The sequence below is a fragment of the Cyprinus carpio genome, chromosome A22 (genome assembly GCF_018340385.1).
Source record: "Cyprinus carpio isolate SPL01 chromosome A22, ASM1834038v1, whole genome shotgun sequence".
In the NCBI taxonomy this organism is placed as follows: Eukaryota; Metazoa; Chordata; class Actinopteri; order Cypriniformes; family Cyprinidae; genus Cyprinus; species Cyprinus carpio.
The window spans coordinates 6130530-6156302 of NC_056593.1; the positions used below are offsets into that span (position 1 = coordinate 6130530).

Genomic DNA, 25773 nt, shown 5'->3' on the forward strand with positions numbered 1-25773 from the left:
TTGCAGATAGTTACCAGCTACCAGATATGGTAGTGGTGGGGTACGGGGCATATTGTTGTCCAAGGTTGGTCCATCGGAATGGGTTGCAATCCATAAACGGGGTTGAAGGTTATTAGCCGGGTACGGTGAGTACTGACTCCCTCTGTGAATGGTAACTTGTGCATTCAGGACGCTGTATTCTTCGCAACCAGAATGTACTACAAAAGATGAATCAAAAGACAGCATTTAGTATGAACAAAACCCACATGTAGCTCTTTGTACACAAATACTGACACTTACGATGAAGTTTTCTCCCCATGCTTTTTACTCCAGGCAGCAGGAGATGAACACAACAAAGGCCATCCCGAAAACCCACTATGGTCACAATAATAATGTCTTCCATTCGATGGGGAGAATGACTTGAATATTCAAAGGTTTTGCTTCTGGACAAATTTAGGACAAAATAACCATTAGAAACATTAGAAACTGAGTGTTACAGCTTTCAAACACCAGTTCAGTCTGTGAACTAACAAGCATTGGACCAATTTGCACTCAGTTGGTTCATTAGAATAAAACTTATTATTCTGATAGTTAAATAAAAAATGATCAGAATTACTACACGAGTTACAGCTAGTGAGGTTTGAGGTTGAGTTTGATTCAAATCATTGAAAAGACTCAAAGCAAAGATTCGTTCAAGAATCGAGCTTAGCTAACAGGTTAGTAGTGTAAGCCTAGATTTCTAAGTTTATAAGTAATAATAATACTCAACGTTTTCATGTCCTTTATAGTTTTTAAAATAATTGGCAAGCAATATTTAAGGGTTTTAGGAATGAAAAACAGCAATTATATATAAAAATATAACAAAATATAAAATATATAGTTTTATGCATACAAAGTTATAATATATTTTGATGGACAAACATTTTTAAGCACATTAGAACCAACAAGTAACAGGACTGTCTTGTTTAAAATTTAATTTATTCTCCTACCCCCATAATATCAAGTTTGTACAAACTCTATGTCAACTGATCCTTTGGGTGGTCTTCACACAGTGTGCATTCCTGTCTGATGAATGCTCTGCCCTCAAATATGACTGGACATCTGAGAGCCTCATGTGATTTTGATGACATGATACCACAGCTTTGGCTAACCCATAGTTTCACTGGTGTTCATGTATTTATGGGGGGAGCTAATACAAACACTAGACCTTAGGTGTCCCACTTTAGGACAGTTCACTCTATAGTGACAAATGGAAAGCTTTGGAAACATTAGTAAAATAAAATCCTGAAACGTGACATCCATGCTGTATTCGTAGTTAAGAATCACTTTAAGAAAAGTCCATAAAATAGGGCATTTTGTAGCGATTGTGTTAATGTGAAGAAAAATTTTGTATTGGTTTCGTGTTTTACCTGTATTTTGAATTACGCATTGCATTGTGATTTAAAGGTTAAATGTTAAAAATGTAAATGCGGATAACGTACTTTGCAGAAAATTACCAGTATCTTTTCCGTTTTTTTTTCTACATTTTTTTTTCATACATTTTTTTTTACAAATAATAACAGGATACAGATACAGGAGAATTGTCAAAATATATTTTACAGATATTTTACAGTATATTTTTTCTTATACAGTGATTAAAGAAACAATTAGACACTTACCTACTGGTCACTGGTGAATAAAACTGCAGTAAACGAGCAGAAGAACAGTACTGTTGTAGGCATTGCAGCTCTTCCCCTTCATGAGCTCATTTTGTGCTGTGTATTTCCTGAGAATGCAGAACCAATTAAACCACGTTTTTCTTGCTGTTGTAACTCAAACCTGGTTAGTGGCTTTAGTGCACTTTAGTCTTGCTTAGTTTGATTGGCCTGAAATTAATCTATAGACACATTAACAATTAACAAATATCCAATGCAAAATATTTGTACCAATCTAGGATCCAAAATAACTAGACAATAGATATATCTTTGGTTAAAAATAAGGAGAAAAAAACAGCGTCTCTTTGAGGAGAATATTTGCTTTTGGACAGATAATGGAGAAGAAAATGCAATAATAGGTTATATAAATGGAGATCAAATCTGTATCAGCCATTGACTTGAGCCTAAGATTCATCTGTGATTGTATTTGACATGTTCACTACACAAAACCTTTGACCAAGGGTTTGTTTGAGCTGCGCCCTCTACTGCACAGATGCAAATTTCCTTCAGCCAGACGCTTTCATTTCACTTTTGATGTGAAAGGGCTTTTAACATTTGCCAAAAATTATAACTTTTTAGATTAAAAACAAGAAACAAAGAAAGCCCAGCACCAGTTGGAAAAAAAGTTACACATTACTTTCCATAAAAAGTAACCAAGTAATGCAATTAGTTACTTTTTAGGGAGTAACGCAATATTTTAATGCCTTACTTTTAAAAGTAATTTTCCACAACACACTGACTCGGTTCACATACTGTTTTTGGCCTGCTATAAAGCAGGGAAGTATGCAATTTGAATGCAGCCAATCACATTCAGATCTGCCTCCATCCAACCAATGGATGAACCCAATTCTGATTATACTCTTCACCCAGATGTGCATCACAATATGGATATGCATAAGATCTGTCACTAATTCAGTTTAACCTGACTTCTTTGCCTTAATTCTTAAAGTCATTTCTCTTTTTATATGCGTCTTTTTTTTGAAAACCCTAATAGCCAAATGAGCATTTCAATGTCCAATGTTCATGCCTTAATTTTTTCTAACATTTCTGTAGTGTTTTGCATACTTCTCATGGGCATTTTTTTTGGACTTTTCAGAGTCAGTTAAATCTCTTTTTTCCCATTTTGCCTGTAGACTAAAACAGGATCATGAAGAATCAATCTTTTGATCTGATTTCTTTACAGTGAACCTCTCCGCTCATCTGAGATGTGAAAGTAGATGAGAGCAGGTGGCTATAATGAGGGAAGGGGTGAGAAGTTCAGTCAAGACAGTCAGTGCTCACTTTTCACAGTGAATCAGGAAATTCGGAAATCGCATCATTCACGCTCATGTGTTTTGTTACTAATAATTTGCAGGTTATTTAAATTCTGTACAAGACACTGGTTATTTAATTTTTCTGACTGATGTTTGGAGAAGTCTGGCATGCATCATCTGAGAGAAGTCATTTCACCAGAAGGTGAAATGTTTTTTATTAAATATTACAAGAAAAAAAAATATTGTATTTATGGATTAATTGTTCACAATAAAACTGGGTGCATTTTCATTTTTATGCTGACTTTCATTCTGATTGAGGACAAGGAATAAACATTATTGCAGAGTTTGAAATGTCATTTAAATGTGAATGCGCAAGCCGTTTGTAATGTCTGTTTTGGGGTTTTGTTTCATGTTCTTGTTTTCATGTCTTTTATTTTGTAGTTTGATTTATGCTGTTTGTGTCATGCTTCCTTTGCCCTCTTGTATCTCTGCCTTGTGTAAATTCAATTTTCCAACTTTTTCATTTACAAGTAATCAGATTTTTGTTTACTGTTTACTGATTGGTTGTCTTAGTCATGTGTCTGTTTGCTCATTGGTTTTTTCATGTCATGTGTCCATCTTTGTGTGTTATAAGTAGTTAAGTTTTTGCCATTGTGCCTTGTTGTGTATTAACGTTTGTAACCTGCTGTCGGTGAGTCTAGTCTGTTCATTTCAAGTCTGTTCAAGTCAAGTCTTTGTTTATTGTTTGGATTATCACCTTGTAAATAAACTGCACTTGGGTTCTCATCTACGCTCGCCTTCAGTGGACTATCATTACACCGTTTTTGAAATTTCAGGTTTTCTCCATTCTAGTAGATACAAGTTGGTTTTGGATGCCTGAAACAACTGCCCAGAGGTGTTGCAAATATGCCCACCTAGTGAACAGAGAACACAGAGACCAGAAACACCGACAGGGATCGTAACACTTACTTGAACACTTGGGCCAATTACTGGAAATATATCATGTAAGTAGCCAAGTGCTCAAGAGCAAAGACAGCAAGTGTGGGTTTTGAGACGGGATGGCAGTGAAGTAAAACAACTAACCCTGGTATGCCAGTAAGGTCACATGACAGTGACATCATGATGAATGTAGCATGTCTGTATTACATTTATAATACACATTCATTGATAGAAACTAACCTAACAGTCAACGAATGCCAAACTTTTCAACGGTTGTGAAGTAATTTCTTATTTAAAAGTACCTCCACAGAGAGTGTGTGATTTCAGACGAAGTGCTTCTCTATCAAGTATGGCTGAGTAGAGTAGTTATGGGGCGAGGCGATGTGCGTAGCCCCGGCCTGAACAGGCTTGCTTGGGTACATCTGACAGAAGAGGCAAATTTAAAATGTTATTTCATGACAAAATGTATGAAAGACTTTAGAAAGGTATCAATTAACATACAATTAAAATCTAACATTAAAAAGGATGTTACTTTACAGATTTAAGTAGGGAAAAATGCTACGGTTACTTACGTAATCTTGTTTCTTGAGATAATGATCATTGCTTTAACCTGCTATGGGAAACTCCTGTTTACACTGATGCTGAAGCCTGATTTGATCACATTTGTGTAGCTGCACGAACCAATGGTGCTTCAGTCCACCAAAAGGGGTGGAGCCAACTGCTATACAAGTCGGCTCGGAGCGCCATTTCTGGAGTGATTCGTAAGGAGGGCCCCGTAAGGCCTGAAGACTACAGATAAGTCCACACAGTATGAGGGTGAGGTAGATTCAATCTCCGAAGCTCCCCTCAAAAATTTAACAACCAGGTCATTTCTGCCAATTGAATAATCAGCCACAAGATAATGTTTCGCCACAATGACTGCCACATAGACTTTGAGCATGGACAGTGTGCACCCCTTGTCCCACAGCTTTTGTAGAAAGGTTAGCTGTAGGACATGTCACAAGAGGATGGGTTCTCATTCCGTGCTGCACACCAGTCAGAAAAGACTGACTATTTAAGGGTGTAGAGAGATCTTTTAGACGGAGCTCTAGCCTCCAAAATGGTACTAGTTACACTCGTGGGAAGCTGCAAAGACTTTGCCAAACATGAAGGCTCCACAAATCTGGCCAGGGATGCCAAATCATGCCCTTTGCTTGTGAGAGGAGGTCCTTCCTCTATGGCAGGGTTTCCCAAAGTGGGGTTCGCGAACCCCTGGTGGTTCGTGAGGGAATTGCAGGGGGTTCGTGAGATGGTACAAACGGTATGACTGCGAGGTAATACCATCAACGAATGAATTAAAAATAATAATAATTTAAAGTTTTTGCAAATAAATTTTACAGATTTATACAAATGTGATGTAAATGTAAAATCTTAAATGTATATAAAAAATATCTTTTTGGGAAACCCTGTATAAAAAATTTAATTACATTGTAAATTAATGTAATATTAATATTTATAATTTGTTGAGTGTAATAATAACAATAGCTATGGTACATACTACATACATTTAAAAATTAAACATTAACATTCAACATTAAAAAATGTTTTTAAAGTTAAACATGCAAATGTGTCATTAAATTTAAATATTTACTTAAAATCTCAGGGGGTACTTCAAGTACATAATTTACGTCAAAGAGGTTCGGCTGACAAAAAAGTTTGAAAACCCCTGCTTTATGGTATCGGCCAGGGGAGCCGCCAAAGTGCTACGTGACACTCATGCTCTCGCAGTGAGAGCAGTCTTCCTCACTGAGTGCAGCCTCAGCGTGGGCGTGGCCCAGGCGGGTCCACATCTGAAACTGTCAATGATAAAGAATCATCAGTTACGCATTCTCCTCCAATCCACCTAAAAAGATCAAACCACTCGTTAGATGAGGGGCACTGATCCTCACGTGTAAACACATCAGCAGATCAAAGTGCTGCGTGAGAGCGAGAGCAGTCTGTCTCAGTGAGCGCAGAGTCAGCGTGGGCATGGCCCAGGCAAGTGGCACACTTGAAGCTGTCAGCGATATGAACTCATCGGTATCAGCATTATCCTCCGATCCACCTAAAAAGATCACACCTCTCGTTGTAGACGAGGGACACTGATCCTCTCATGTAAAGGCCGACTTCATAGAACTAGCGGCGACGAATGCAGACGGTGTTGTCGCCTCCCGTCGGCAGCGTCGGACCAACAAGCTGCGCTGGAACACACCCGACGGCAAACTAACACGTGCGTTCTGCGCATGCATGAGAGGAACGAGAGGTTCATATAAGCAGCTATTAAGAGTATATACAGGTCCTTCTCAAAAAATTAGCATATTGTGAAAAAGTTCATAATTAACCATAAAAAAATTATAAAAAAAAAACTTTCATATATTTTAGATTCATTGCACACCAACTGAAATATTTCAGGTCTTTTATTGTTTTAATACTGATGATTTTGGCATACGGCTCATGAAAACCAAAATTCCTATCTCAAAAAATTAGCATATTTCATCCGACCAATAAAAGGAAAAGTGTTTTTAATACAAAAAAAGTCAACCCTCAAATAATTATGTTCAGTTATGCACTCAATACTTGGTCGGGAATCCTTTTGCAGAAATGACTGCTTCAATGCGGCATGGCATGGAGGCAATCAGCCTGTGGCACTGCTGAGGTGTTATGGAGGCCAGGATTCTTCGATAGCGGCCTTAAGCTCATCCAGGAGTGTTGGGTCTTGCGTCTCTCAACTTTTTCTTCACAATATCCCACAGATTCTCTATGGGGTTCAGGTCAGGAGAGTTGGCAGGCCAATTGAGCACAGTAATACCATGGTCAGTAAACCATTTACCAGTGGTGTTTGGCACTGTGAGCAGGTGCCAGGTCGTGCTGAAAAACGAAATCTTCATCTCCATAAAGCTTTTCAGAAGATGGAAGCATGAAGTGCTCCAAAATCTCCTGATAGCTAGCTGCATTGACCCTGCCCTTGATAAAACACAGTGGACCAACACCGGCAGCTGACATGGCACCCCAGACCATCACTGACTGTGGGTACTTGACACTGGACTTCAGGCATTTTGGCATTTCCTTCTCCCCAGTCTTCCTCCAGACTCTGGCACCTTGATTTCCGAAATGACATGCAAAATTTGCTTTCATCCGAAAAAAAAGTACTTTGGACCACTGAGCAACAGTCCAGTGCTGCTTTTCTGTAGCCCAGGTCAGGCGCTTCTGCCGCTGTTTCTGGTTCAAAAGCACACGCCTGTGCACGGTGGCTCTGGATGTTTCTACTCCAGACTCAGTCCACTGCTTCCGCAGGTCCCCCAAGGTCTGGAATCGGTCCTTCTCCACAATCTTCCTCAGGGTCCGGTCACCTCTTCTCGTTGTGCAGCGTTTTTTGCCACACTTTTTCCTTCCCACAGACTTCCCACTGAGGTGCCTTGATACAGCACTCTGGGAACAGCCTATTCGTTCAGAAATTTCTTTCTGTGTCTTACCCTCTCACTTGAGGGTGTCAATGATGGCCTTCTGGACAGCAGTCAGGTCGGCAGTCTTACCCATGATTGCGGTTTTGAGTAATGAACCAGGCTGGGAGTTTTTAAAAGCCTCAGGAATCTTTTGCAGGTGTTTAGAGTTAATTAGTTGATTCAGATGATTAGGTTAATAGCTCGTTTAGAGAACCTTTTTCATGATATGCTAATTTTTTGAGATAGGAATTTTGGGTTTTCATGAACTGTATGCCAAAATCATCAGTATTAAAACAATAAAAGACCTGAAATATTTCAGTTGGTGTGCAATGAATCTAAAAATATATGAAAGTTAAATTTTTATCATTACATTATGGAAAATAATGAACTTTTATCACAATATGCTAATTTTTTTGAGAAGGACCTGTATACATCATTCAAAAGGAGAAACCGAAACAAAGATATACGAGATAAATGCAGATATACGAAATGTAAACAAAGCAGCCCTTGCTTATCATTTTGAATATCAGTAACGTTGGTAACTTTAATCATTTTATGTGTCTCATGTTGTTATGAAAACATTCGCTTATTAGAATGATTAGTAACAATACAAACATTAGAGATTGTTTCTTTTTTTATTTCACCAGTAGGGGGACTCATATATACATTCAAGTGCTGCAAGTTCACCAAACATATCATACAAAGACCGTCCAAACCAGGCATGAGCACACACACACACATCATAGGAGGCTTGAGCACCTGCCGTTTTTCTTCCTCAAGAGAAAGTTCCCTTTTTTCTTGGGGAGGTTTTTTTTTTTTTTTAAAATAAATGAATGTTTATATGTTCGTGTGTGTCAAACAAATAAAAAAATCGAAATATCAGGTCGGATTTATTAACTGTAAAGATTCGATGACTTTCTCCGCATCTCTGCAGCACAGCAGTGTAGCACACATTGATAGGCATGTCACAGACAGACAGACAGAGAGCCACAGAAGTCAAGCCCTCCCTCCCTTTCCAGTTGTGTTGGTCTTGCTGTGGAGGTGAGTGGTGAAGAACAAAAGACTAAGCTAACTGTGCCTCGAATTTACAGCTAATTATCCAAAAGACAAAAATAGTTAATTTGTCTTGCTAACATCGATGACTCATGAGAGAACTACCATGTTAGTTAACTAAAGTTAGCTAAGGCAATAGGAAGTCTAGTAGTTACACCAGTGCGTGTTATTTCACTGCATGATTAAGTTTATTTAAATGCATTTAGAATGATCAGAAAATTCAAGATATGGGGGTAGAAATGTATATATTTATTTAATTTCATATAGTTAATCAGTATCACACAAATGTAATACTGATTTTACACTGCAGTTCAATAAACAAGAATTTAATATTAAGACACTTACGTTAAATGCGGTTGCATTTTAGACCAACAAAGGAAAAAAAAAAAACTCAAAAATGGAAAACTTGACACTTTCTTTAAACGGAATCACAGTTCCTTCCATTTGAAATGTAGGGAAAAAACTAAACATCTATATGTGGTCTACATAATGAAACTTAATATGAAAACTCAATAACAGAATTACATAAGCTGTAACTAAAGAATATTAACTAAAAAAAAAATTATTTAAAATAAAAATGTCAAGTTATATTTTAGATTTTAGTTTTTTTTTAGTACATTCAATTTTATATTGTTTATCAGTGTATACTAGAATAATATAATACTGAAGGCAGAAAACACTAATAAAAACTAAAACATCATTTAAAAAAAAATAGCTTGTAGAAAGATTTGAAATGGTATTTTCATGTAAAATTTTCTATAATAATCTTTGTTTTATTTACAATTTCAAAATTCACTTTTCCTGTGTGTCACAAAGCGAAAACTAAACTGAAAGAAATTGAAAGTAATAAAAACAAAATAACTAAAATTAAAAACGGTAATAACCCTGACCTTAGCACATCAAATAGACTTGTATAATGCACATGAAATTAGGAACATTCTTACTGCCTTGCGAAAGTGCGTCAAAACTCCACAATCCAGCAATGAGTGATTTGACAGACGGTTGCGGGTTTAGTAACTGGTGTTTGGTGGCTGCATGTAGGCGGGGGCTGTAGGCCGGCTGATTCGATGTCTATGAAAGCTTATCCGGCTGGGCAGGGCGCCGACCGCTGCATGTCTCATACATGGCCTGGTCTCCGTCATATGCACCCTGAATAGTGGGATATCCAGGACTCACTGGAAACAGTAAAAGACACTATTTACTTTTCACAGAAAGACTACTACATGGTCTCGGTCTATCCAGTACTAGGTGTTCTTACTGGCCATGTCATATGAGGGTGGGGGTCCTGGTGCATTTGACTGTTCCTGATATGGTCCTGTCTGCATAGGCTGACCTCCGTAACTTGGTTGAGTTGGCACTGGTTGGTATTGTGTGTACTGGACTTCCTGCATTACAGGCTGCATCTGAATGGATTGTGTATTCATGACTGTAGTTACATGTGTTTGTACCTCAGCTGTGGAAAAAAAAAACAAGACAGAAATCAATTAATAATTAAATTTTGTTATCCCCCTGAATTATTTATGATCCCCATTAATGGAACAGTTCACCCAAAAATAAACATTTGCTGAACATTTACTCATCATGTAGAATGTAGATGAGTTTATTTGGAGAAATTTAGCATTACATCACCAGTGGATCCTCTGCAGTGAATGGGTGCCGTCAAAATGAGAGTCCAAACAGCTGATAAAAACATCACAACAATCCACAAGCAGTCCACAGCACTCCAGTCCATCAATTAATGTCTTGTGAAGCCATAAGCCACATGTTTCCAAGAAACAAATCTATCAAGACATTTTTTACTTTAAACCATCGCTTTCCGGACAAAATAATCCATAACAGCACTTTCTCCTGTGTCCAAAGTCTCAAAAGTGACAATTTAATGTTATAAAGCGTCTTAATGATTGACTTGTTTCTTATAAACACATTTTTAGCCTCACAAGACATTAATTGATGGACTGGAGTCGTGTAGACTACTTTCGGATTATTGTGATGTTTTTTATCAGCTGTTTGGACTCTCATTCTGACGGCACCCATTCACTGCAAAGAATCCACTGATGAGCAAGTGATTAAATGAAACATTTATCCAAATCATGTTCACATGAAGAAACAAACTCGTCTACACCTTGAATAGCCTGAGGAGGAGTACATTTTCAGTTTTTGGTGAAGTGTTTCTTTAACACTAAAACACTTACGTCTGGGTTTTCTGCACATTCGATAGATACAGCAGCAGGGGCAGCAGCAGCAGGTGATGAACAAGATGATGAAGACCACAACCCCCACAACTGATAAGCCAATGGCAATACCAATGTTTCTGTTGTTGGACAGATAAAAACATGAAGTAACAAGCATTAAAAAAGCATCTTCTAGTATATTTTATCTATAAATCTTATTTATATTAATATGTTATTAATTAACATTTCATTTATGATTTTTTTTTTCCTTTTAGTAATTTAATGAAACCACTCTGGTTTAATTAAAACATACTGGTTAGCGCACTGGTTTGCTTTGTGTTTGGATTATTAAAAACATTCAATATTAAATCAGGATTCAAACCAGCCACAAAATCAAAAACATCCACAAAAAAAAAAAAAAAAAAAAAATTGTGTATATGTATAAAATATTTGTTACATTTTTTAACTCCTTTGGTCATGCCCTGTTTTACCTGGGCCACCACGTTAACTCCCTCAAAAATGTAGAAGTTGCATCATACTACTTCTCTCCTGCCTTGCCTGTTAAAAGCTTAAAATGTACCAATCAGTGAGAGAAAAGTGTTTATTACGTTTGAAATATGGTTATTTTTCTTACAAAAACACATGCATTCACTACAGGGGGCCTTTATTCATCCCCCGGAGCTGTCTGCGGCACGTTTTATTATGAATGCGCGAGTTATATTTGACAACTTGTGGACTGTTCAACTGCAACACCCGCTGACTGCAATGATATAGCTTGGGATAGCCAGGATAACTCCTTTTTAATAGAACTCCGACTGGATTCGTCTGGAAGAAGAAAGTCATACACCTAGGATGCTTCGAGGGTGAGTAAAACAAGCTAATTTTCATTTTTGGGGTGAACTTATCCTCTAACACAATATACACAAACACATTTTAAAGGGTTACTCCACCCAAAAATCTAAATTTTTGTGATTAATCTCTTACCTTCATATCGTTTTTCCAAACTTGTAAAAACTAAGATATTTTGGATGAAAACCTGGAGGCTTGAGACTGTCCCATAGACTGCCAAGTAAATAACAGTGTCAAGGTCCATAAAAGGTATGGAAGTCACTCCATATCACCCATGCTGTGTATACTCTTCTGTGTCCTCCGCACCACAAGTATGCGCTGTTTCTACATGTATTTAGCTTTGATTTGAAAGAAGATAGCGCATCCTTGTGGCGTGGAGGACACAGAAGTGTATACACAGCATGGTGATATGGAGAGACAGAGAGGAGACCGTTGACAAAGCAATTATTAAATAAAGTCATTATTTTTGTTTTCTTCACTTACAGAAAGTGTTCCCGTCACTTCATATAACCCAGATTGCACGTCTGATGACAGATGGAGTATTCTGACAACGACTTTCATACCTTTTATGGACCTTGACACTGTTATTTACTTGGCAGTCTATGGGACAATCTCAAGCCTCCAGGTTGTCATCCAAAATATCTTAAATTGTGTTCCGAAGACGAAGACTGAGTTTTTACGGGTTTGGAACGACATGAAGGTAAGTTTAATGACAAAATTTTAATTTTTGGGTGGAGTAACCCTTTAAGTGTAAATCACTGGATTGTAGGCTACATGTCTGAAACACTTCCAGTGTTTGGGATTAACTTGTTACATGAAATTTAATTACAAATTAAATGTAATTGTAATTAGTTACAGTTAGTGACAGAAAAATGTGTAATTAAATTAGTTACTTTTGAAAAATGTTAATGATTACAAAGGGGGTTACATTTGAATTTTTTTCACACCACCCACACCCATATACAGATTTAATTGACCTATTTCATAAATTGCAATGACTGCTCTAAAATATGAGACAGCAATGTTTCAGGAGTTTAGAACACAGAATAGGACACATGATTATTCGATAACTGTTTTATTTCCTATTTGGGTTTATGCATATGGATTATTTTTTTAAGATTATTGTTTTTTTCCAAGGCATTCTTATATGCCAGTGTTTCCTGACATAACCATGCAAACATTTGATTTAAAAACCAGTATCATAGCTTATAAATTATTTCTTATGATATTAAATCTGTAACTTTAAACTCAGAAAGATCTCAAAGTAAACTAGATAGTAAAGTTTGTACACAAACTTTAAGTTGGCTTGAAAAAGCCTAGCTAGAAAGTTTAAAGTAGTTTTAAAAGCTTAATGAAGGCAATACAACCTATCAGAAAAATAAATAGATAAATAGACAGATAGATAAGAAATTGTATTTGCTAGCATGATTAGCAAGTGACTAGTATGTCGCTAGCATGATTAGCAAGTTACTATCTGATGCAAAATCGAATCCAAGTCAGACGGTCAAGGTGTAATATGTAAATTTATTAAAAAGAATATAGAGAACAGAAACCACAAATCATAACTTGGAAATAAAAATCTTGATATTAATAACAACCTTCAAATATAGAAAATGCAAATCCAATGTTAATACATTTTTAATAACAATCCATTTATGATGGATTGAACCATCTAGTATTAATCAAAACATTAGTAAACTTGTAATTAAAACATAAATAATTATTCTGTTTAAAATCAAAAGTACCAAAGTATTAAGTATTAAAATATCAAAGTATCTGAATTTGAATTAAAACCTGTAAGAGTTCTAACTCTGAGTCTAAGAGTTTTCGAGTGAAGCCAAAGGAAAAAAAAAAAAGGAAGTGAGAGCTGAAAAGATAGAGAGACCAGAGAGTCAGTCCTATCCTCATTTGCCGAGTGCATATCTCTATCTTATACTACTTTGTTCCAGACATAAATTGTCATCTGGACTATAATTAATAACACATGACCTTTAAAAATAATCTAGTCAGTGTCTCGATTTTGGACCTCTTCCTCTTTTTAGATTCAAAATATCATACTGATAGTTCTCAGAAATATTGGCACAAAAGAACAATACGTGCAGTTCAACTCCTTATGCAAAGCAGACTCAACTGACTACGCAGTTAGAAATATCTTGAAATTACATATGAAATATACCACAAAGTTTACCAAAAACATCTTTGAATATATAAATGAAACTTATTAATATATATGAGACATATCATTACCATGGAATATTAATTTTAACATTTTAAATGAAACTTATCATTATGAGTTGAACACATTTTGAATACGTGGCTTCAGAGTAAGATACATCTTGAATACGTGGACTTCTCAGAATCTCTCTCACCACTTGGATTTAATTTGACTACGTGGACTTCTTCTCAGAATCCCTGTCACCACGTGGATTTCTTTGAATCTCCACACACCACTATCATATCGTTAATGTGTTTCCAGCATGATTAGCATGTCGCTGGCATTTCGGTAACATGAATAGCAAGTGACTAGCATGTCATTAGCATGATTAACAAGTTACTAGCATGTCTGTAGCATGTTTCCAGCATGATTAGAAAGTGACTAGCATGTTGCTAGCATGTTTCCAGCATAAGCAAGTGACTAGCATGTCAATAGCATATTTCCAGCATGATTAGCAAGTGACTAACATGTCACTAGCATGATAAGCAAGTGATTAGCATGTTATAAGCACAATTAGCAAAAGTGACTAGCATGTCACTAGCATGTTGTTAGCAATATTAGCAAAGTGACTAGCATGGTTCTGGCATGATTAGCAAGTGAGTAGCATGTTGTTAGCACGATTAGCAAAAGTGACTAGCATGTCACTAGCATGTTGTTAACATTATTAGCAAAGTGACTTAGCATGTCATTAGCATGATTAACAAGTGACTAGCATTTTTCTAACATGTTGTTAGCATAATTAGCAAGTGACTAGCATGTTGTTAGCATTACTAGCAAGTTGTTAGCATGACTAACAAGTCACTAGCATGTTGTTAGCATGATTAGCAAGTGACTAGCATTTCGTTAACAAGTTTCTAGCATGTTGTTAACAATATTAGCAAGTGACAAGCATATCGTTACCATGTTGTTAACACCATGATTAACAAGTGACTAGCATGTTTATAGCATGATAAGCAAGTGAATAGCATGTTGATAGTATGATTAGCAAGTAACTGACATGTGTTAGCATGTTTCTATGCTAATCCAGCTAAAACCAGCTAAAACCAGTTGATTCAGTAAAAAAAAATAAAAAATCAGCTAAGACCAGCATGACAATGACCAAAACCACTTTAAAACCATGTTAAAAGCATGTTTCTAGCCTGATTAGCAAGTCACTAGCATGTTGTTATCTTGTTTCTATGGTAATCCAGCTTTAAAACCAGTTGGGTTCAGTAAAAAAAAACATGTAAAAACCAGCTAAGGCCAGCATGACAGTGGCCAAAACCACTTCAAAACCACACTGAAAGCATGTTTCTAGCCTGATTAGCAAGTTGCTAGCATGTTGTTAGTATGTTTCTATGCTAATCCAGTCAAAGCCAGTTGATTCAGTAAAAAACAGCTAAGACCAGTGTGACAGTGGCCAAAATCATTTTAAAACCATGTTAAAAGCATGGGTCTAGCCTGATTAGCAAGTAACTAGCATGTTGTAAGCATGCTTCTATGCTAATCTAGCTAAAACCAGCTGAAACCAGTTGATTCAGTAAAATAAAACAGCTAAAAACCAGCTAAGACCAGCGCAACGGCCAAAAACATTTTAAAACCATATTAAAAGCATGTTTCTAGCCTGATTAGCAAGTAACTAGCATGTTGTTAGTATGTTTCTATGCTAATCCAGTCAAAGCCAGTTGATTCAGTAAAAACCACTTAAAAAACAGAACAGCTTAAGACCAGCGTGACAGTGGCCAAAAACCACTTTTAAACAATGTTTAAAGCATGTTTCTAGCCTGATTAGCAAAGTAACTAGCATGTTGTTAGCATTTTTCTATGCTAATCCAGCCAAAACCAGTTGATTCAGTAAAAAGCAGCTAAAAAGCAGCTAAAAAGCAGCTAAAAAAGCAGCTAAAAACAAGCTAAGACTAGCGTGACAGTGGCCTAAACCATGTAAAAAGCATGTTTCTAGCCTGATTAGCAAGTTACTAGCATGTTGTTAGCATGTTTCTATGCTAATCCAGCTAAAACCAGTTGATTCAGTTAAAAACCACCTAAAAAACAGCTAAAAAAAAAAAACAGCTAAGACCAGCGTGACACTGGCCAAAAACACTTTTAAACAATGTTAAAAGCATGGTTCTAGCCTGATTAGCAAGTTACTAGCATGTTGTTAGCATGTTTCTATGCTAATCCAGCCAAAACCAGTTGATTCAATAAAAAAAAAAAAAAAAAAAAACAGTTTAAAACCAGCGTGGACAGTGGCCAAAACCACTTTTAAACAATGTTAAAAAGCATATTTTCTAAAACTGATTAGGCAGTTACTAGCATGTTGTTAGCATGTTTCTATGCTAATCCAGCCAAAACCAGTTGATTCAATAAAAAAAAAAAAAAGCTTAAACCCAGCGTGACAGTCGCCCAAACCACTTTTAAAACCATGTTAAAAGCATGTTTCTAGCCTGATTAGCAAGTTACTAGCATGTTGTTATCTTTTTTCTATGTTAATCCAGCTAAAACCAGTTGATTCAGTAAAACACAGCTAAAAACCAACTAAGGCCGGTGTGTGGACACTGGCCAAAAACCACTTTAAAACCCACACTGAAAGCATGTTTCTAGCCTGATTAGCAAGTTACTAGCATGTTGTTAGCATGTTTCTATGCTAATCCACTTAAAGCCAGTCGATTCAGTAAAAAACTGCTAAAAAAAACAGCTAAGATCAGAATGACAGTGGCTAAAAGCATGTTTCTAGCCTGATTAGCAAGTTACTAGCATGTTGTTAACATGTTTCTATGCTAATCCAGCTAAAATCAGTTGATTCAGTAAAAAAAATCTAAAAACAAGCTAAGACCAGCGTGACAGTGGCCAAAACCATTTTAAAACCATCTTAAAAGCCATGTTTCTAGCCTAATTAGCAAGTTACTAGCATGTTGTTACCATGTTTCAATGCTAATCTAGCTAAGACCAGCTAAAACCAGTTTGATTCAGTAAAAAACAGCCTAAAAAAAACAGCTAAGACCAGCGTGACAGTGGCCAAAACCACTTTAAAACCATGTTAAAAAGCATGTTTCTAGCATGATTAGCAAAATTACTAGCATGTTGTTAGCATTTTTCTATGCTAATCCAGCTATCACCAGTTTATTCAGTAAAAAAAAAAAAAAAAAATCTAAAACCAAGCTAAGACCAGCATGACAGTGGCCAAACCCACTTTAAAACCATGTTAAAAGCATGTTTCTAGCCTGATTAGCAAGTTACTAGCATGTTGTTAGCATGTTTCTATGCTAATCTAGTTAAAACCAGCTAAAACCTGTTGGATCAGTAAAAAAAACATGTAAAAACCAGCTAAGACCAGCATGACAGTGGCCAAAACCACTTTAAAACCATGTCACTGAAAGCATGTTTCTAGCCTGATTAGCAAGTTGCTAGCATGTTGTTAGTATGTTTCTATGTTAATCCAGCTAAAACCAGTTGATTCAGTAAAAAAAAACATGGGTAAAAAAACCAGCTAAGACCAGCATGACAGTGGCCAAAACCACTTTAAAAACCATGTTTAAAAGCATGTTTCTAGCCTGATTAGCAAGTTACTAGCATGTTGTTAGCATGTTTCTATGCTAATCCAGTTTAAAACCAGTTGATTCAGTAAAAACACTCAGCTAAACAACAGCTAAGACCAGCGTGACAGTGGCCAAAACCACTTTAAAACCACACGTAAAATTTTTTTTTTTTTTTTTTTTTTAAACTATAAGTTTCTGGCAGCAGGGGCGCCAGAAAATGTCTGTTAAAAAACAGAAAAAAAAAACTGTCAGAAAGAAAATGTAGATAAACCTTTAAAAAAACAGTAATTTCTCATTCCATAATTACAGGTTATTCCTGTAATTATACATGGAATCTTTTTATAATTCCATGAAATCTTTTACTTTTAACATATAACAATTGTCAGAATACAGTAATACACCTTTAAAATAGAATAATTATCTTTAAAGAATGATAAAATAGCGTAATTACAGATAATTACTGATGTTATTATAAAAAAACACTGTAAATCTAACATGTAGATAAACTTACTGTAAAAGTAAAATATATTTTTGTATATTTAGGTTAAACTGCAAAAAAAAATTCCTTTGATAAAAAAGCAAAACCATTTATCATTATTTATTTATTTATTTATTTATTGTTTTTTGCAAATAACACATTTGGTCAGCATTTAACTACAACAAAAATCGTTAGCTTAGCAACATTGTTATCCACTGGTTAATTTTTTGACACTTACCAATTTTTCCATGTACAGTTTTTACCATGGGAAACACCACTCAGGATACTGCTCACTCACTTATCCACCACCCACTTACCCTCCCAAGAAATAATACCAGCAGAATAAACAGTTTAAACATTACAGAATGGTATACAAAGAAATTGGAACACACTTAAACTGTGTATGAAAGAGAAGACATTGGCAATGCAAGAAGCTTTCAATTCTACTCTCTTCATTCAAAGTTTGCAATATTTGAAATCAATGAAAAGAACCTTGGAATTAACAGACTGCTGTTTTTTAGATTGTTTCTTCTCCACCTTGGTCCCCGTCCAGATTTATCTTGAAAAGACCCCTGTGAAGACAGAAATACATCTCAATATAGTGCTACAAACAATTTTCATAATGTCAATTCATGTAAAGAGTTGATTCCTAAATGAACAATTTATCTCCGATCTATCCATCTATGGGTCGCATATATATATATATATATACATACACCTTTTATTTTACAGGACATACACTTCCAAGTCTTACCTCTGCATTAGGCAGGGGGCTGGTATATGAAATTTTGACGGTATGATAACCTATGATACCACGGTATTGTTGTTACAGCTCTGAAATGTGTTTTTTTTAAATGACCTGGGTAAAAAAAAAAAAAATGTTTCCGCTGCACACAATATATTTTGTTTTTGAGCAAAATTAGAAACAGTAGAATTAGTTTATATTTCCTTTGATTTGTTTCCTAAAAATAAAAAAATTAAGACTGACATCTTTATTTAACCTAAAATCTGTAATTAATTACAGTTATTTAATTTTAGTTATATAATTCATATACAAATCAATTATATCGTTTAGTTATATAATAATAATCATACACATAATATGATTTAATAATAACCCAATTTGAAACAAAAACAGAATGTTCATGCCTGAATGAAACAAACAGCAGAAGCGCCTCTGGAACACCAGATACAGACCACATACAGAGCTGCGCTGCGCTGAAACGAACTAACATTATACAGAGACGACATGAAAAATAAATACCATGTAAACTTTTCAGAAGACAGTCAGCTCCCCTCAGAAACACATTCATATAAACCCCCCAATCAATATTGAGGATTTTCTTCCAATAGTTTGTGCATCATGAACAGTGAGTGATCTGCCTGCTACAGTATTTTTTCTCTGTGCGTCTGTCTTCAGCATCTCTGGCCTGTGTTAAGACTCAAGATTCAAAGATTCAAGATTTTTATTTGTCACTGACATGGCTATATGGAGAGCATATGACCAGCAGTGAAATGTAAGTCAGGTCTGCTCCATGGACTGTGCAATTATTAAAGAATACAAAAACACAAGAAAATTATATAAAAAAATTATGGTATGGAAAAAGTAGGATAAAAAAAATAAGAATAAAATAAAATGCTTATAAAATAAAAATGCAGGACAGTATACTGTAGACTTAAATATTAAGATGAGCAGGAATGTACAACAGGAGAATGTGCGAACAGGTTGTACAGGGTATTTACATAGCAGCAATAGAGGTAATAAAGTAAAATAATAAAAATAAAAATTACTGTGTGCAAGTGTCAATGTCAGTATATTCAGTAATCTTACTGATAATTAAGTGAAGTCATGTAGAGGTTAAGAGACTTAGTTTGAGTTTAGGAGCCTGATGGCCTGGGGGGAAGGAAGAAACTCCTCCTAAGTCTCTCAGTTTTTGCCATCAGGCTACCGAAAGCGCTTACCAGATGGCAGCAAAATGAAAAAGAGTTTACCAGCGTGATTTGTGTCCTTAATGATTTTTTACAAGCTCTGCTTTTGCAAGCGTTTTGAGGTAGATGTCCTGCAGAGAGGGGAGAGCAGACCCTGAGATGCGCTCAGCTAAGCGCACAACTCTCTGCAGGGCTTTGCAGTCCTGACTGGAGCTGTTACCCATACCACACTGAGATAGACTGAGTCAATACACTTTCTATGGCCCCTGAATACAAAGAGGCCCAGAACCACAGTATCATCAGCTGTGGTCTGTGGGAAGACACGCAGTCATGTGTGTAAGAGAGAGTAGAGCAGGGACTCAGGACACAGCCCTGTGGGGCTCCTACGTTCAGGGTGTTGAAGGAGTTGGAGGTGTGTACTGGCCCTACTTTCACCACTTGAGGTCTGCCGGTGAGGAAATCAAGAATCCAGTTGCATATTGAAGGATTCAGGCCGAGGTCCATGAGTTTAAGCAGCTGAGCTTGATGGGGGACTATAGTATTGAAATCTGAGCTATAGTCGATGAATAGTAGTCTTACATAGCTCCAAATGCTGCTGTCAAGTGTGTGAACTGAGAAGAGTGGCAGGATGTGAGAGATGGCATCTTCAGTGGAATCTATTGGGGTCATAGGCAAACAGCTAAAGAGGGTTCAAAAAAAAATCAGGGATGGAGGAACAAATGAAGTTTCTCAAAGACCTTCATGACTGTTGACGTGAGGGCAACACCGGGACAATTGTCATTCAGGCAAGAGGCGTTATTGTTCTTAGGCACAGAGATGATGACAGATTTTTTGAAGGAGGTGGGATCCCACAGAGGTAGCCAAGGGACTCATTAAAAATAGATCTAAACAAACCAGCGATCAGCACAGGACCTCAGAAACATGGCCAGAAATCCCCATCAGGACCTGCTGCTTTTCTTACGTTCACTTTGCTTTAGGGCCCTCTGAACCTCGTCCTCAGACACCGGTGAATTACATGATTATTGCTGCTCTGACTGCTGCTTCCTGACCACTGATCGGCAGACTTGCGTTTGCCTCGGTTGCATTCAAAGAGGGGCCGTAGTAAAGAATAGTTTAACTCGTCAGTCAGCGATGGGTCTGCAGAGGATTTGTTTCCAAAGGCACAGATGGTTTGGTTCTTTGTCCTTGCTACATGCGTCGGGAGTCAATTTAGCTGGAAATGTTGACCTCTATGCGTTCCCTGTATCGGTGTTTGGTGGCTCTTACTGCGCGTCGGAGGATCATTAGCACAATGTTTTGTACTCACTCATGCTCCCCGACCAAGAGCCCGGCATTGTATGCAGCAGTTTGTTTACTGTGTAAGTCCACGCACACGGTCCAAGGAAGGTATCCGGTTGCTGGTCTGAAGGATTCCTGCGTGTTTGGTCTTTACAGCGCGGGAGTTATTCAATTTAGGTTCAACTCAGATCTGACTCCATTTTAGTATCTAATCTGACTCCATTTTAATATGACCTCAAATTTTAGGTTTGAAAGGCAAATTGGTTGTTTTTGCCTGTCTCTAATTATTATTATTCTGAGATTTGATTATTCAATTTATTCCGTCTCATATTATTGTTACTCATTCATTCGGGTTCTCATGTTGCTAAAAGAGGATCGCTTTTGCCTTAGAGTATCTTACGGGTAACATTCTCGTCAGTCATGGGTTATTAGACAGAGGTAATTGGCTAATACTTTTAGACGGCCGCTTCCTATGCGTTGCTTCATTCTAATAGTACTGTTTAATTAGCCCCCATAGAATTTGTACACCACTTGAATAAAGCAACATTATTTCCTAGTCAGAAGGGTCATGTACTACTGACTAGGTATAAGTCGACCAACATTACTTTCCCTGAATAGTAGTTTTGGAAATTTGGGTCAGCCATATGGTTTCCCATGTTAACTTAGCTAGAGGAGTAGTTATTACAATAAACAGAGGTTAGGGCACCTCACCACCTATTTAGGTTGGCCGAACAACATCCAGTTGACCTAAACGGAGAAAATTCCCTATAAGCCCCTTACAATCCAAGTAAACTTGAACTAATACCAAGTGTTAGCCGAATCTCTAAAGAACAGTTTTTAAGTCTCGCCACAAATCGGGGGAATACGATCTCTTAATCACAAAATTGTCAGTCTTGGTCTTAGACAGAGGCAATTGACATACTTTTAGACGCCGCACCATGCTCGCTTATTTCTAAAAGTATGTTCTTCAGACCACATAGATCTGTACACACTTAAATAAAAGTAAGACTATATCTAATCCAGAGGTCATGACCATTACCATAGAACCAAGCTCGATCAATTTAACTTCCTCTAATGGTTAACTTTACATAATCATGCCGTGGTTTCCCACGTACACTAAGTTAGAATAATATCACAATAATCAGAGGTTTGAGGCTCACCCTATTCAGGGACTGATCTAACAACCCTGTGTTCTGAACGGAACGGAAAACCCATTTTTAGCCTCTACAGTTCTAAGTGATGCACATGCCAATGGTGTTAGTCGGAGCTCCTAAAACTTCAGTCAACGTGCCCTGATTGTTCCACAAACTGAGTTTTTAGTCCATTACTAACCTGAGGATAGATTTGTGGTATTACTGACTTAACGTAATCTACTAGAGTCAATAATTACAGCGCGGGTAAAACAAGAATAGATCAAATGTAACAATTTATTAACAGTCAGGCAAATGTATTATGGCAATTACATAGCCAATTTCAGAGATATCAATCAATACAAGACATCAAATAATTCTCAAAGATGAGGAATCTAAGAGTAAAAGATGCATACCTGACTTTTTGTAGAAAAATATACAGTATGACAGTGTGTGAATACACATGATAACCGTGGGATCATTCTGGCTACAGAAGGCCCTGATCCTTTTGCTGCAATCCTTTAAAATACCTCAGACCAAGACCAAACATCCCCCCCAGATGTCCTGGAGACAGAAACTAACATTGGTAATTTGCATGAAAATCAGGTCCCAAAGACCTGAGTGGGTTTACAAACTCAATGGGAACAGAAGGTAATAATATTACATGGAGGACCCTGGGAGGGAAAGGGCACTCCCCATTACAGTAATCAAAATATCTCTTAACTCATTAGATCTGTATTATCTTTGTAGTCCTACTTTGTAAGCTTGAGACCATTGTACCAGTCACCCTGAGACAGTTCAAATGACCCACCCAAACTTGACTGTAATACGATCACTTGCATTAATATAGAATATTATACTATTGACCATTCTGAGGTGAACCCAAAGTGGAGGGAGGATGGGTAAGGAAAGGGGATGAGAAGGAACTGATAAAATATGTGAGAGAGGTGTTTCCTGCACCATCCACTCAGTGGAAATGTGTGGGAACAGATGTCCTATATGTTTAATGCCTGTGTGTCTTTTTGAGGTCTCATGAGGATCAAAGTGTCTGAGACGTTCTTAATTCTTACAGAAATGACTGCATCACGGATTGTTCTGTCACACAGAGCAACAGTTTCTGATTTGTCCAAAAGAGGTCCTTATAGTTATCTGTATCCATTGCTTGGATTCGAGTTAGCATGTTTAACAAAAGCTTAATGCTACATCCCGTGAACTAGCTGACGTCAGAGGAACTCGCATTCGGAGCATGTCCCCATCTACAGTCATCAAAGAGCTGCCTGTAGCATTGGCTTCAGAGTGGGCAGACCATGCGTCACTACCCTCTGCACCGGGGGTCCTTGAACGAACCTTTGTTTATATTCTGGTGTATGAGAAAATGGGGGGCATGGTCCAATTTGCCAAAAGCTGGAAGTGGATATGAGCTTTGTAAGGCAGTCTTAAACTGACAGTAGCAATGATCCAGTGTATTCAGTCCTCTGGGTTTGGACAGGATACATGTTGATAGAAGTTCGGCATACACCTGCCTAAGGTTGGCTTTGTTAAAATCCCCCGCCACGATGATAAGACATTCTTTTCTATGTTAATGTAACCACTGAGCACATCGTGAAGCTTAGATAAAGCCAAGCTTGTGTCTGCCCTTGTGGTGGGAAGTAAAGACAGCAGTACAATGATTGATGGAACCTCCAGGGTCAGATAGAATGGTGGCAGACAACACGCCCAAGAGGTGGATAATGGCTCATGTTCAGAGGAGGCCGAGCAGCAGAGTGTGACCGATTGGGAGATTGATTCCTTCTGGCCGGGACACACCATTTCTTGTTAATCAGAAACACACTCCTCCACCTTTGGATTTACCGGCCTCGGCTTGTTCTGTCCATCATCCATAAAACAGAGAACGTTAGCAGACGGCTGCTTACAGCGGTGGTCCGGAGACCGAGGTTGTGCTGCCCATGTTTTCAGACAAAAAACGGGCAATTAGGATGTTACTAAGCCGTTTATGATCCCGTTGGAAACTTTCGCTGGCTCTAACGGATCGTCCATCTTATCTCCTCCAGAGATTGGATATTGGCTAGCAGGATGCTCCGGAGAGGAGGGCTGTGTGCTCTTTTCATCATGTCTGTTGCCGAAATCCCCAGTGCGTTTCCCGCCGTGTTTTCGGATCCGTCGCTCTCGCAGTTGAATTATTTCAAGTGGACCATTGTTCATCTCGGCATTCCGGAGAATCTTCAGATGTGCCACGATGGGTTGGAGGATAAAGTCTGGATCCTGCCCCCCCCCCCCCCCGTGAACGCGGCGCACCGAAGCGGCCTGTCCAACCCCTGTCCAAAAAGTGTTCCTTGTGTTCGTAAGTGATTAGTGCGGAGGAATATATGTGTAAAAAGAGCCGAGAGCAAAAGAAAAGTATCAAAAGTAAATAAAGAACACAATCTAAATGGGAGCGACCTGATTTGCAGCCTAAATACACCAGGGCGCCATCCGTTGAATGATATTACCCCCCCGCGGCGGTAACAGAACTTCAATAATTTTGACAATAAATTTATCTGTTTGGAAATGATATGCATTTGCACCGACAGTTTGTGCAAGTCCATAAACCCAGAGTTTCAATATACAAGGGCAAAAAAAAAGGTTGCCGATCGCGTAAATGCCATAGTCCTCACTATCGGCCATTGTGCAGCCCGTTGGGCATCCATCGTTAATTTCATCATCAAGAGGGGGTCGCGGATAGCCATGCACCCATGGTACTGCGCATCGTGTCCGCACATCCCTCCGCGCTCATCTGCGCTTGCGTATAATTTTGAAAGCTGTGCAGACGCGTCTGTGCATCATGAGACGGAAAGCGAACTCTAACATGTGAAGTGTACCCAAGGCCATCCCTACACACAGTGACTGACCGCTCGCAATTGATCGGCACCAACAGTAGGATGATGGGTCCAGTGTTTGCTCTCATACACTGCACTCAGCCTGAAGGATTCCTTACTCTTCAAATCTCTGAGGAGACATGGAAAACAGCGCATACCGCAGGAACGTATAATGGGAAAATATTCAGTGGTTTGAAAATTGTTTTCTGAAAAATTTTCAAACCGCGGTCTACCCTTAGAAACTGGTAATTTGGGCCCATACCTACTCTGCATGAACTCCAGATTTGCACCATGTTCCCCTGCGGAGTAGTTTAATGTTGAGGCGTAGTTAATGTCACAAACATTATTAGACGGGCATCACCAAGGCGACTTTGTTGACCCAATCTTTCCCAAGGGATCTGTCCCACAGCAATCAATAAAGTGTCCAGCTGTCCAGTGGATAACTACAGTACACACACAACCAAATGAAAAGTGAAAAACACCTAAACCATTAAGTTGACAAGAATAAATAATATCGAAGACTGTTAATGTTGTGGCACTTAACCTCTTTCCTTTGACACCCAACTATACAACAGGCATATTCCGCTATGGGCCTTCTTTTTGTGTTGCCATTGTTTGGTGTATTTACATACCCTTTAACTGGTTTTTCAAAGCTAGTGCCACATCACATTTAGTACAGGTGAAACGTTTTTAGAACACTTGCCCATAATTGCATACTCCTTCAAGGTAATGGGATAAATTTTTGAGCCTGAAGAACGCCTGACATGCTCCTGGTAAGAGTTTCAAGGTAGCTAATATTCCAATTTCTGCAATCAAATAACTGAGGGGGGAAAAACAGACAGAAGTTGCGCAAATGCCTTGGTATAACATTACTTAGGTTACACTGATGTGCATTATTTACTTTGGGCAACAAACTAAATGGAGAAAATAAAACTTTCCACATTAATTACCGACCAAAAATAAACTAAATCCCT

General features: G+C 37.7%; 1 protein-coding gene across 1 annotated transcript; it reads right to left on the reverse strand.

Moving 5' to 3' along the window:
• Positions 1-5607: 5607 nt before the first annotated feature.
• LOC122134958 lies at positions 5608-10818 on the reverse strand. Its single transcript, XM_042712299.1, has 5 exons — positions 10572-10818; positions 9638-9832; positions 9486-9554; positions 5794-5948; positions 5608-5700 (listed from the first exon to the last, which is right to left on the reverse strand). Exons 1-5 carry the CDS (start codon positions 10726-10728, stop codon positions 5608-5610), a joined length of 669 nt encoding a protein of 222 aa, XP_042568233.1. The 5' UTR covers positions 10729-10818.
• Between the last annotated feature and the right edge of the window lie 14955 nt (positions 10819-25773).